Here is a 13,448-nt window from a genome sequence, read left to right on the forward strand (position 1 = left end):
CAACATAAGCTTCTGTCTCTTTAAGGGTTTCATGAGAGTGAACAGGGGAAACACCCACTGCTAAGTGCTCTGTGTATAGTAGTTGCCGATTTAAAAATAATAGTAATAAAGAAATATAAATAGAAATTAACAGGTGTAACTGCGGGTGAAACAACATCATACCTTTATTTTTTTTTCCCCATTTTCTTTCTCTTTTTCTGTAAAGTATAAAGCACAAAGTGTGAAACTTTGACACATTGGTGTGGGCACAAAATATCAAATTTAGCATGCCACACTTACACCTCTGTCACATGTTTAAAGTTTATTTGATTTCAAAACCATGACCCATGAGCCTCATGAACTCAGCCCAGCTGACATCACCATAAACACAGCAGCACTTTTAAAGTAACAGAGATACAATCTGAGAGAGGGGGAAGGACTTCCTCTTGCCTCACGCCCACTTCTGGTTAACAACACTATTTCTGTTTAGCTTGACCTTGCTCACGTCATGTGGGTGAATTTATCACCAAACCACAATTTCATAGTTCAGATGTATTTTCAGTTTTATATTTACATCTCTGTTTATCAGCATCAGTTAACACTTTGTTCTTCTATCAATCTATTTTGGCCTGTATTTGTATCGCGCTTTACTTAATCCCTAAGAACCCCAAAGTGCTTTACACTACATTCAGTCATTCACCCATTCACACACAAGCTCGAACCAGCAACCTTCCGATTACAAGACAAACTGCCAACTCTTGAGCTACGATCGACAATATGACCACGATTTTCTTAATTGTTTATAAAGTTGTGGTTCTTAGATGGTTTGCTGACTATCAAAGCTGTTTTAGGATGAGAGGTAGAGTACAGATGAACATTTCAATAAATGTAAAAAGTATAAACACGTCATGCGGTGGTCAGAGTTTGTTAAAGAGTGTTAGTTCTGTTGAAAAGGAAGGAAGCTGAGAGAAGAAGTTAAAAAAGTCTTTGTTTCCTTCACAGCTCTTTGGTATCTGCTGTGCTGCTGCTTCACTCTCTCTCTTTGCAGAAAGTTGTAGAAGTTTTCAGACGTGTCACTGCTGGATGTGAGGATGGGAGCCACTTTGCTCTGTGAGCTGGGCCTATTCTGTGAGTACATCACTGACTTCTATTGTTTGATTCATACTGATCCATAAACATGTTTTAGTAAGAAGAACAGAGTATGAGTTATTTGTACTATTTCAGGTCATGTGATCAGAGGACTCTTGTTTTTTTTTTTTTATGTTTTTTGATGGTTGACTCTAATCTAATCTGAGTCGGTGTGTGGAGCTGGTTTAGTTTATCTAAGAAAGATTTATTGTCATGGTTTGCTGTGTGGCAGGCAGGATGTTGGACCCAAGTGTAGGACTCGTAAACAGAGGAGTAAACTCAAAACGATAGCTTTAACGCTGGAAAACTTCTCATCCAAATACAAAGCAAAACTAGAAACTCAAGCACTAGAAAATAAACCAGAAACTGAAAACTAGGAATAGACTTGGAACAGGGAGGAAAGAAACACACAGCATTATGAGTGTGCGACATGACAAATGACAGAAAGAAACATAGGACTTAACCCTCTGGGGTCCAGGGTATAATTACAACTGTTGTTGACTACTTTTGATTTTACTTCTATATTTCACCTTTAAAAACTGTTTATCTTGCTTTGTTTGGTATCATTATTTCCAGCACAACCTCAAATATCTGAAATTTGAGGGGTTTTTTCATTTTGGTATACTATATTAGCACAATTGATCTAAATCCAGACAAAAAATTTCAAATTCCGAGTAGAAAAAAGTTCTATTTTTTACTGTAAAACCCACAAACATGTTTAACGAATCATTTTCATAACTTGAAATGCAAATAGAAATTGTACATTTCTAAAAATTATGCACAAGTTTTGCAAACAAAGTTCTTTAAAACCATTTACCTAAAAATGCAGCCAAGGCCTCATGCGTTTTTTATATAACCATTTAAATCTATTTACAGAACAATCAGGTGTGCTGCATCAAATAAGAAGGCACACAAATTACTTGTGCCACTTCAAAAAGTAGCTTTTGTTCAGTATGAGACAGAGGAGAACACCACAGGCCTAAACCCTGCAGGTCTGACAGCAGGAGGTGCATCAGTCCAGTTTTCCATGTGGGAACAGTGTTTACACTGGAATCTACCTTTGGTGACCTTTTTGGAGCAACTGTAACATTCAGCAGTATAACTGACACACAGGACAATGAGAGGATGGGGAACAGGTGACGACACAGGCGGGACAAATCTGACCTAACAACACAAGGGAAGCAAAACCAGACACACTGCACACAGGACAGGGGATATCAAAATAAAACAGGAAACACACGACAGGCACAGAAGCACAACCTTGACACTGAACACAGAGAACACGAAGCACAGGCACAGGAGTGACAAACTGCGACATGAGATACGGCTGACTGGAGGAACATGAAAATAAACATGAAGAGCACACACATTCTGTAGACATAGATAAATACAGTTTTGTCTGTCTGTCTGTCTGTCTGTCTTATCTATCTATCTTTCTGATCTATCTATCTATCTATCTATCTATCTATCTATCTATCTATGACAGAACTAAACATGAGGGGCACAGGAACAAAACCCAAGAACTAGAAATCACAAAACAAACGAACAACTAAAGCTAGAAATACAGATCCACAAACAATAAGACTAGTAATAATAAACCAGGGGTAGGTACCTGGTTGCCTTTGGTTGTGTTGATTTAAGTTATGTTTCACTTAGGTCTTCTGTGTTAGTCTGTCATGTTGGCGGTCGTGGCTCAAGAGTTGGGTGTTCGTCTTGTAATCGCAACGTTGCCGGTTCGATCCCCGGCTCAGACAGTCTCGGTCGTTGTGTCCTTGGGCAAGACACTTTACCCTACTGGTGCTGGCCAGAGGGGCCGATGGCGCGATATGGCAGCCTCGCCTCTGTCAGTCTGCCCCAGGGCAGCTGTGGCTACGACTGTAGCTACCTCCACCAGTGTGTGAATGTGAGAGTGAATGAATAGTGGTATTGTAAAGTGCTTTGAAGGGTCCCGAAAAGCGCTATATAAATGCAATGTATTACTATGTTTCCTGTCTTCTGGTTCATGTTTTCAAACTTGTGTTGTCATCCTCTGTTTCCTGTTTTATGATGATTGACAACCTACACAGACATATTTGAGTGTCGCTACTTTGATAATGTCTGAAGTTTCTGTCTTTATTTTAGTGCTCTGCACGCTTCTCTGCACTGGACACGCTCAAGGTGACAAAACACTTTTCACTTTTTTTGTGTTTCTTTTTCATTTATCTTACTTCTGTTTACATACTACTGTTTCAGTCTTAAGCACTTTACATTTTTTCTTTTTATTTATTTATTTATTTATTCATAATTTTGTGAATATAAACTAAGGTTGTGCCTTCAATAGTACATGAAGTGTTTCAGATTGTTAACTGTGTGGTTGTGTTGGATTCTAGATGCTGTGCTAACTATTGAACCCAGCTGGTCCAGTTTTTTCATTGGAGAGTTTGTTACCTTCAAATGTGACATGAATGAAGGAGAAGACACTGACTGGTATTACCAAATCAACAGGGATGGTCAAGAAGTTTTCTCCTACAGGCCAAACAAAGACTCCAAATTAGAAATTACATCTACAGGTTACAGTGGTGAATATCAGTGCATTGGTGACAGGAAGAGCTCACATGATAAAAAGAACAGTAATACTGTCTCTATAACTGTATTAGGTAAGTCTTCAGTGACCGACAGCATAAATGTATGATCCCTGTTCAAATACTCAACTGAACAACATTTAATTAAATTTGTCATTGAAACTTGAACTTTAACCAGGACCAGTGTAAAGTCAGTGCGTCAATACTCACAGACTCTGCAAGTTGTCATTAACAAAATTAACAAATTGAGTTTTAACAACAGAGTCAATCGTGGATGAAATTAAATTTAATTACATTTCTAAAGGAAAAGAAGAAACATGAAAAGCTTCATGAAGTTTAAAGTGATGATGTTTCTGTTATCTAAACCAACTAATCAGCATTAGTTTACATTCAGGGCCATAGAATGGACAAACATTTAGACCGTGGTTATTTAGAGATCTACAAATATAAACATAAATATAAACTGTATTGTTTTTAATGTTCCTATGTTTTTATAATGAATACCATACTTATTTTTCTTCCTCTTTCATAACAGCATATAGACCCAGGGCCACACTGACAGCAGGAACAACAATCATACCAGTAGGGGGCAGTGTGACACTGACCTGCTCTGTGCAGAGCTCTGATGGATGGAAATATGAGTGGTTCAGACGAACCCAAACAACCTCTGAAGTTCAAATCAGAGATCAACAAAACAGAGATATCAGAGTATCTCAAGGAGGAATCTACAGCTGCAGAGGAACAAGAGGAAACCCAGTTTACTACACTGATAGAAGTGATGATGTCACCATTGAGATAACCTGTGAGTTCAGTCATTTAGTTTGAAATATACATTCACTCATGATTATCAAACATACAATGTGAAGTTTTCTGTGTTGATTTCATGTTTCTGTTTGTATCTCAACTGTTAATATGTGTGAACAGTTTCCAATAAAGTTGTTGTAAAACAACAACCCAACTGGCCTCAGATATTCAGAGGTGAGACGATCACTCTGACATGTGAGGTGCAGGAAGGAGGTGAAACCACTGAGTGGGAGTATGAATGGAGAGGACCCAGGACACCCACACAGTGGACACACAATAATGATGTGACATTCAGAGTTTCTGAGTCCAGCAGTGGAGACTACATGTGTAAGAGTCGACGCAGAGATGACTCATATTCTTCAACAGAGTGGAGTGAAGCCTTCACATTGTCAGCATCAAGTAAGTCATGTTTGTTGTGTGATCTCCATTTGACAAATGTCATAATGGTCAGCACAGGATGAATTCAATGGTCTACAAAGCATGTTACATTGTTAGTCAGACAAAGAGCTGCAGCTGATAGTAGCCTCATTGTAGACAGTTTGTCACCACTTTGTGTCATCAACTTTCAGCTGGTATAGAGACGCCAATGCTGACCTGCTGCTCCATCATCTGAGGACAATAATGACAGAAATAAACAGGATCGGAAATGTATTATTTTTCAACTCCTTCAACAAATAACCACAAATCTACAATTTCTATTAAAAAAAACAAGGTCATCTTGGCCTAGCATCTCATGCAAATACTGCCATCTCTTACAGTACAGAAAAAAGTCCACTGTTTAATTCACCATGACAAATACAAGCTGCATGGTGGCTCAGTGGTTAGCACTGGTTTCAAATTCAGCATCTGGCCGAGATCTTTTTATGTGGAGTTTGAATGCTCTCCCTGCTTCTTCATGGATTGTCTCCGGGTTCTCCAAGTTCCTCCCACAGGGTACTGCACCACTGTCTGGCATAGGGTCCAACATCTTGTGACCCTGAACTGGATCAGCAGAAGAGATGAAAACAAAAACGTAAAGATGAAGAATAATATTTGGAGCTTCAGTGAGAATATTGAGAGCTGCAGATGGAGGAAAATTGGGGAAGGGAAGCTAAAATATTGTTATGGTTGTTATTACCACAAACTTCACTACCTCCAGACAGCTGTAACAGGAGACTATTGAGATTACACTAGTTCTGCAAAAAAAAAAAAAAAAATGTAGGCATATTGATTATTTTTAGATTGCTGTATTTATGCTTCTCTTTGATTATTTGTTTTGGTTACTGATAGAGCTACAAGAAGTGATTTAATGTTGTCTTTGTTCAGCTGGATTATTGGATTATCAGGCATCCTAGAAAGAGAAATAGTGACTTGATGACGTCTGCAAATGGTCTACAGGGTTTATTTTGTATGAATTTTGAACATATTTCTTATGTGAAACAAGCATTTTAAAACCACTGCAATTTATTTACTTTTTTCCAAAGAGCTAAAATGTGTATTTAAAAAAAAAAAAAAATCCCCACTCGCCTCTGTGGGCGGTCATCCTTCAAGCTCAGGTCCTCTACCAGAGGCCTGGGAGCTTGAGGGTCCTGCGCAGTATCTTAGCTGTTCCTAGGACTGCGCTCTTCTGGACAGAGATCTCCGATGCTGTTCCCGGGATCTGCTGGAGCCAATCGCCTAGCTTGGGGGTCAGTGCACCGAATGGTCCGAATACCTCTGGGACCACTGTTACCTTCACCCTCCACATCTTCTCCAGCTCTTCTCTGAGCCCTTTGTATTTCTCCAGCTTCTCGTGTTCCTTCTTCTTGTTGCCTTTCGGTATCAATACATCTATCACTATGGCCATCTACCTCTGCTTCTCTATCACTACTGTGTCCGGTTGGTTCACTATTTTTTCCTCTGTATTTGGAAGATCTTAGCTCAGTCATTCTCAACCACCCTAGTGGTCGTCTGCAATTTTGACCTCGGGACTTCCAGGCCATACTCTGCACAGATGTTTCTGTATACTATGCCGGCCACTTGGTTATGGCGTTCCATGTATGCCCCGCCTGCTACCATCTTCCCCATCTTCTGAGGTCTTTTAACATCTGCAGGAAGCTCCTGAGGATGTTTTACCAGTCGGTGGTTGCTGGAGTACTTTTCTATGCTGTGGTGTGCTGGGGGAGCAGCACAGCAAAGAAGGACTCATCCAGGCTGGAGAAACTGATCAGGAAGGCTGGCTCTGTGGTCGGCATGAAGCTGGACACTCTGGTGACAGTGGCAGAGAAAAGGACATTAAAGAAACTGATGGACATTATGGACAATGCTGGGCATCCTCTGCACACGGCCATTAACAACCAGAAGAGTCTGTTCAGTGACAGGTTGCTTCTCCCCAAGACAAGAACTAACAGACTTAAAAACTCCTTTGTCCCACACGCCATCAGACTGTTTAACTCCTCTCTGGAGGGGAGAGGGAGGGGAAACAGGAGGACAAAGGAGGGGGGAACAACTAAGCTGTAGTGCCTCTTCACCTCACTGTGCAATACTTTGTAAATAGTCAACAGTGCAATAGACTCAATACTTGAAATGTGCAATTCACTTGTATTTTTATTTTTTATTCCTATTTATTCTATTTATCCCCTTTGTATATTTTATTTATATTTGTCTCTGTATTTATATGTGTGTGTGTGTGTGTGTGTGTGTGTGTGTGTGTGTGTGTTATATATATATATATAACAATTCTGTAACTGTAACTTCGGTCGTTGCTGTGCTTTTTTTGGAAGTCGAATTTCCCAGAGGAACCCACCCGAGGGATTAATAAAGTTCTATCTTATCTTATCTTATCTTATCTTGCACCCTGCTGTTATGTGCTGGATTGTCTCAGGGGCATTTTTACACAGCCTGCACCTGCAGTCTTGCCTGGTGTGATAGAGCCCAGCCTCTATGGCTCTTGTGCCCAGAGCTTGTTCTTGTACTGCTATGGTTAGTGCTTCCGTGCTGTCTTTCATTCCGGCTTTGTCCAGCCACTGGTAGGATTTCTGGAAGTCAGCCACTTCTTCTATCTGCCAGTGGTACATACCATGCAGGGGCCTTTGGCCAGCTTATTATCCTGGCAGGTTACCTGATCACAGGCAGGGTTTAGATGATGACAGCCCAGATTATGTTCTTATCGTTCAGCTGATTCCACAGGACTTGCCTGACGCACTGCAGGTACTTGGTGGTTGCAACTTTCCTAGATGCCTCTTCATGGTTCTGTTTTACCTGTGGGATTCCCAGGTGCTTGTAGCTTTTGATGCGATCCCCACAGTTCTGACTACCTTCCCTCTCTTTGTTATCATCCAACTACACTTCTCCAGTCCGAATGGCATTCCAATGTTGTTGCTGTATATCCTGTTGGTGTAGATCAATGAATCACTCTTGGCATGCAGCTTGATGTCATCCATGTAAAGGAAGTGGCTGACAATTGCTACATTCCATAGTCGGTCTCCCACTGTGTGTCAGTGTTTATTTAATTGTGAGTTCTTGTGCCTTGTTGCCCCTCGTCTTTTATTCCATCGTGTTTATTCATGTTTCCCCAGCCCATCGTGTCTGTACTCTCCCTCATGTTCCCTCGCTCCATCTTGTCTGCCTCTCTTCCACTCCCTCATCATGTTTCTTGTTTTACTGTGAAGGTCCCATATTTTTACGTTCATTCTATTCAGTCTAGCTTCCCCTGTCTCGTTATGATTATTCATGTCAGCTGTGTTCCCCGTGTGCTCCCACAAGGTAAGAACTGAACTAAAGTTCAGTTCACCTGACACTCGGACCGGTGGCCGCCTCGGGTCTCTCCTCTAGCCTCCCCTTTCTCTCATCCACCTGCTGGCCTCTGTGTGCTCCCACATCCCATGTTCCATTTTGTGAGGTATTGATATTTGTTGCTGTGTTTTTAAGAGGAGTTTTAGGGAGGGATACGGAGGGTATCGGAGAGCAATGCTGATATGCTGCTCCCTCACGTAGTACAATATTGAAATAAATAAATTAGCCATTTGTAATTTCAAACTCCCTGTAACTATGAAAACAATTATGATTTTGCTCAAAAAAAGAATAAAAGTCATCCTGCCTTATCATCTCATACAAAATAAATACAACACACAGAAACACACTGTCTGTTTCACTATGACTTTAAGTGTTTAACACAAAACACATAAATGATGAAGAATAACATCAAAAATATTGTTCCTGTGTTACTTTGGTTATTACTACCATCCTCAGCACCCCCCAATCACCTCCAGACAGCTCAAGCAGGAGGCTTGCATCTTAAGATTATAATACACCCTAAAGAGAGCCAGTTTATTACGGACTGACCGACCGATTTGGTCTGATACTAAATATTACTCTAAGCTGAATCTGAGCTCATTTATATGGGAAGAAAATCAGAATGTAAAGAATGTATGTGTGTGCGTGTGTGTGTGTGTGGAGATGCAAAAACCTGATGATTAAGTTTGTTTTATTGATTATGTGATTTGCGAGATTTTCAATTTGTCAGCTAATGTGCATCTCCCTCCTGTGAGGTCTGGCATCTGAACTTTACACTAATAAGAAGTCTTGTGTTTTCTGGTAAATCTGTTGTTATGATCAGTACGTCTGAGAGAAGCATCATGCAGATCACAGGAAAATAATAATTTATGAACTTACAAAAGTGTGATAGTTAAATGGACTAAGAAAAAATAAACTATATCATATTCACACTGTAATGTGTTTTCATGATGGGAAATGTCTTTCAAGCAGATAAACCCTGTCCTGTCCTCACTGTGTCTCCATCATGGCTGAATCCTGGAGCCTCAGTAACTCTGAACTGTGAGGTTGAACATCCGTCTGCAGGATGGAGCTTCTACTGGTATAAAGCTGTTCCTGATCTATCAGAGAAATCCTCCAGTTATGAGCTGCTACCTGATGGCAGTGGGACTGCACAGGACTCCTACATCATTCATGAACAGACACACACAGCAGGATATGTGTGCAGAGCTGGAAGAGGAGACCCAGAGTATCACACTGATCACAGTCAACCAAAGTTTGTCTGGTCTGCAGGTCAGTTTGTTTCTGTTTATTCCAATGAGCTGAAGTTATGTCATTTCTGACTATGATCAAGCCAGACTGAATTTACTTGTTCCTTGTTTTGTAACTCTTTCCTTCATCAATTACAGTGATAGCAAAAAAGAGAAAATTAATATACAGCAATGTCCAAAAGTTATGAGCCACTCCTCATTTTTCAGTCAGACTTTTTTGTCATTTTTAATTCTCATGTTGCATTCTGGTCAAATTCACCAATTTAAAAGTTGGACAGACACACGCATACATGCGCATATATACACACACATACAAGCACCTTGGGTTCTCTGGTGGCCACTTTGGTAATTGCGATCCACTAGAGCCTCTCTTCCATGGAAACAACTCCTGTGTTGGCATTTCTCACAGACAGCTGCAACATTGTTTCAACAGCACTGATCTGTTCTTGTAGCTTTGATGTATAATGCTTTTTTGAGGTCTTACTCAAAGGTCACTGTTTGGCAACATCATGGCAGGTTGATATACCCTATGTGAGGCTCTTTGATCACCACATTAGTGAGGACAAATGAGGCCAGGAAATTGACAGTGAGGATGGATTAGATAAGGACGTGCCAGAAGCTGAAGATGGCAGGGAACATAATCTGTGCAATCCAGACCAAGAAATGACTGATCAGGAGGAATCCAGTGATGAGTTTGCTGTCAGATTCAAGTAAAAGAATGGGAACTTATCCCCACCTGAGAATTAAGTTAGTTTTCAGCTGAAAATGTCATCAGGATGACCACAGCACCAACAAAATTTATTGTGTCCTGTATTGATGACATCAAATCCTGCTTTGAACTATTCTGGACTGGGTCCATCAAACCCAGTGGTAAACATGACCAACTTGGAGGGGAAACAGATTTACAAAAAGAATTGGAAGGAGGTAACCCAGAAAGAAACCAAAGTATATATGGGTGATGTGTATAGATCCAGAAATGAATTTACCAGCAGTTTCTGGGTTGCAGAAACTAGTCAGACAAGGGTCAGATGTACACAAATGAAATATTCCCGGTCACTTTTGACTGGAAACATAACAGATGTTACTTTTACTTGTGACTGTATAAAAATGAGACAATGAGACATGCATGCCATAAATAACAAACAGTCCAAAATCTAACAAACGAGTAGTGATAATATATTTATTATTTTAGTTTTTATGATGAGTCTTAATGGAAAATTCACAAACTTGTTTAACATGAAATGTGCACCACAGAATAAATTCTTAAAATAACAAATAAAAATAATGCAAAAACACAAGAAAACTGAGAACGCTGGGTCATAATGACCCAGGACCATGACAAGTTGTCCCCCCATCAATTGTCCTCATTCTTAGATACACATAGTATTCTGGATAAATATCAGTCTAGTTTCTGAGCCTTCCACAGCACAGAGTCTGCTCTACTGAAGGTGTTCAATGATGTGCTGGTGACTCTAGAAAAAGTACAGTTTTAATTCTTCTAGACCTGAGTGCAGCATTTGACACGGTTGACCGCACAAGCCTATTAAACTGTTTGAAGACATGAATTGGCATTCAAGGTTGTGCTCTAAAATGGTTTGCCTCTTCCTTAGAGAGCAGAGCATACTCCGTGATGCAGGGAAAGAAATACTCTTGCCCTGCTACACTTGCTTGTGGAATACCTCAGGGCTCTATTCTGGGCCCTGTTTTATTCTCCCTATACATGCTCCCATTAGGCTCTATTTTTCAGAAACACCAAATTTCCTATCACTCTAATGCAGATGATACACATCTCTCTTTAAAACCAGGCATTGATAGCACATTGCAGAAAGCTTCAGATTGTCTTAGTGACATAAATTGCTGGTTGTCTTTGAACTTTCTCAAATTAAACCATGACAAAAGTGACATTAGAATTTTTGGCAACCAAGACTCTGTTAGTCTCATAAGAAATGACTTGGGCCCACGATCAGGTAATCTACATCCCCATGTTAAAAATCTTGTTTTCATTTTTGATGCTGTACAAACAAAGAAATTCAGTTGTTTGTGGCAGTTTCTTCCAGCTCAGGAGCATTTCTAAACTCAAAACTATCTTGTCATCTAAAGATCTGGAAACCATTATCCATGCCTTCATTTCATCACATCTTGAATAGTGTAACTCTCTTTATTTACGCGTCTGTCAATCAAGCCTGTTCCGCCTGCAACTTGTTCAAAATGCGACCACAAGGCTCCTGACGGACACCAGAAAGAGAGACAGTATTACTCCGATACTCACAGCTTTACATTGGCTGCCAGTTAAATACCAAATTGATTTCAAGGTTTTATTATTTGTTTTTAAAGCCCTCCATGGCTTGGCTCCAGCTTACATTTCAGATCTCCTTAGCCTTTACCTACCCACTCGAACTCTGCGTTCCTCCAGTCAGATGCTTTTACTGGTTCCACGCTCCCAGTTAAAATCCAGAGGTGACAGGGCTTCCTCCATCGCCACTCCGAGACTCTGCAACAGTCTTCCCTCTTTTATAAAATCCTCTTCCTTGTAATTTTTTTTGTAATGTTCAAATCAAGTTTGACGACCTATCTATTTTCAAAGGCTTTCGGATCTCTTTGACACCACTTTTATTCTGTTTTAGCTCTTCTGGTGTTTTATCTCATTGGATGATGTATGCATGTGTATATGTATACATGTATTTGTGTCCACGTGCGTACCTGTGTGTGTGTTGGTGTGTGTATATACATATATGCATGTTAGATAATAACGGAGATGCACTTGTTTATTCTTCATACAATAAACAATTTGATAGGGTTCCCAACAGAGACCGCTGTGTGTTTTTCAATCCAGATATTCTTTTACGACACTGGTAGTCTGTTTGGCATCATTTTAACTTCTTTAAGTACTATTCCGGAGGACTAGTTAAATAAATTACAAGACATTTTGCTTACGAGAGTTCAGGTTATGTTAAAAAATAAAGGTGGTAATACCAAAGTTTTACTTTATTTATACACACAATCCTTGTCTTATATATGATACATTCATTTATGTTCGCATGTTTCCATTTCCCGTTTTCCTTACAAACTATTAAGAAATGAGGTATGGCTCAAGGTTTTGAATAGTGTTGTTTGAGATTTATTTATTTGTACACATAACAATGCTGCCATTCTTATCCAGGGTACAATTTTTAGGTTGACCAAAACGAACATCTTGTTAACTTATAACTTATTAGCACATAGTAAAAAAAATATACCAGATAAATTCAAATAATATTTAACATCTCTGAGCTTTGACTCTTCACTGCATGTTGTTTTCAGATGTTCATTCAGCAGCGTCTCTCACAGTGAGTCTTGACAGAGTGCAACACTTCACCTCTGACTCTGTCTCACTGACCTGTGAGGGAAACTCTGCCAAGTGGAGAGTGAGGTGGTTTTCTGATAATGGCCAACTGAACTCTTCTAACTGGAGCAGAATGACTGGATCTACATACAAAATCAACACATCAAAGTCAGATACTGCAGTGTACTGGTGTGAATCTGAATCAGGAGACTTCAGCAATGCAGTCAACATCACTGTACACGGTATGTAAATGATTACCCCAATAACCTGGTGTAAGTCATTGTATGTGGCAAAGAAGACCTAAATATTTTCCTCAATGGTTCAGAAATTTCTCCTCTGTGAATCTCCACTTTATCACAGTGGAGGGGTTTGTGGATTCCAGTGATATGGTGTCAGGGGCAATTTACCCAACCAATTTACATTTGCTTGATGGATTTAGAGAATGCATTTGATCACATCTCTTGGGGTACCCTGCCTATGTCACAGCGTATTCAGTCCCTGTACAACAACAGTGAGCCCATAGAAGAGTGGCCAAGGGAAGGAAGTCTGCACTTCTCTTCCTAGACTCTTTCCTACAGAAAACCCCAAAGTTAAAAAAAATCTGGTACACTACATTTATATTGCAGACTGTCACGGTCGGGTGGATCACAC

At 40.0% G+C, this 13,448-nt stretch overlaps 2 protein-coding genes across 6 annotated transcripts in view; both read left to right on the forward strand.

Annotated features, from left to right (window-relative positions):
• The first annotated feature begins 978 nt into the window (after window positions 1-978).
• LOC121813202 (Fc receptor-like protein 5) overlaps window positions 979-13,448 on the forward strand; it is a 47,083-nt gene continuing 34,613 nt past the window's right edge. The window contains exons 1-5 of one of the 5 annotated variants that reach the window (XM_042216815.1): window positions 979-1,107; window positions 3,229-3,264; window positions 3,477-3,747; window positions 4,211-4,470; window positions 4,593-4,871. In XM_042216815.1, coding sequence (XP_042072749.1) covers window positions 1,071-1,107; window positions 3,229-3,264; window positions 3,477-3,747; window positions 4,211-4,470; window positions 4,593-4,871 — 883 coding nt within the window. In that variant the 5' untranslated portion in view covers window positions 979-1,070. Of the gene's footprint in view, window positions 1,108-3,228; window positions 3,265-3,476; window positions 3,748-4,203; window positions 4,471-4,592; window positions 4,872-13,448 lie in introns of all 5 variants that reach the window. The other 4 variants (XM_042216814.1, XM_042216816.1, XM_042216817.1 and 1 more) reach the window with 4 other exon arrangements.
• LOC102305292 (obscurin) lies at window positions 9,164-13,086 on the forward strand. The gene is made up of 2 exons (XM_005952222.2): window positions 9,164-9,497; window positions 12,776-13,086. The coding sequence occupies exons 1-2, from the start codon at window positions 9,173-9,175 to the stop codon at window positions 13,045-13,047; spliced, it is 597 nt and encodes a 198-aa protein (XP_005952284.2). The 5' UTR covers window positions 9,164-9,172; the 3' UTR covers window positions 13,048-13,086.

Source organism: Haplochromis burtoni, unplaced genomic scaffold (assembly GCF_018398535.1).
Source record: "Haplochromis burtoni strain Fernald_Lab_line unplaced genomic scaffold, NCSU_Asbu1 Contig_1265, whole genome shotgun sequence".
Lineage (NCBI taxonomy): Eukaryota > Metazoa > Chordata > Actinopteri > Cichliformes > Cichlidae > Haplochromis > Haplochromis burtoni.

Excerpts from the sequence above, each read along its gene's own strand:
- LOC102305292 (XM_005952222.2), top strand. The coding sequence starts at position 9,173 with ATGATGGGAAATGTCTTTCAAGCAGATAAACCCTGTCCTGTCCTCACT. Across the intron at positions 9,498-12,775 it reads AAAGTTTGTCTGGTCTGCAG|ATGTTCATTCAGCAGCGTCT; the intron begins GTCAGTTTGTTT and ends TGTTGTTTTCAG.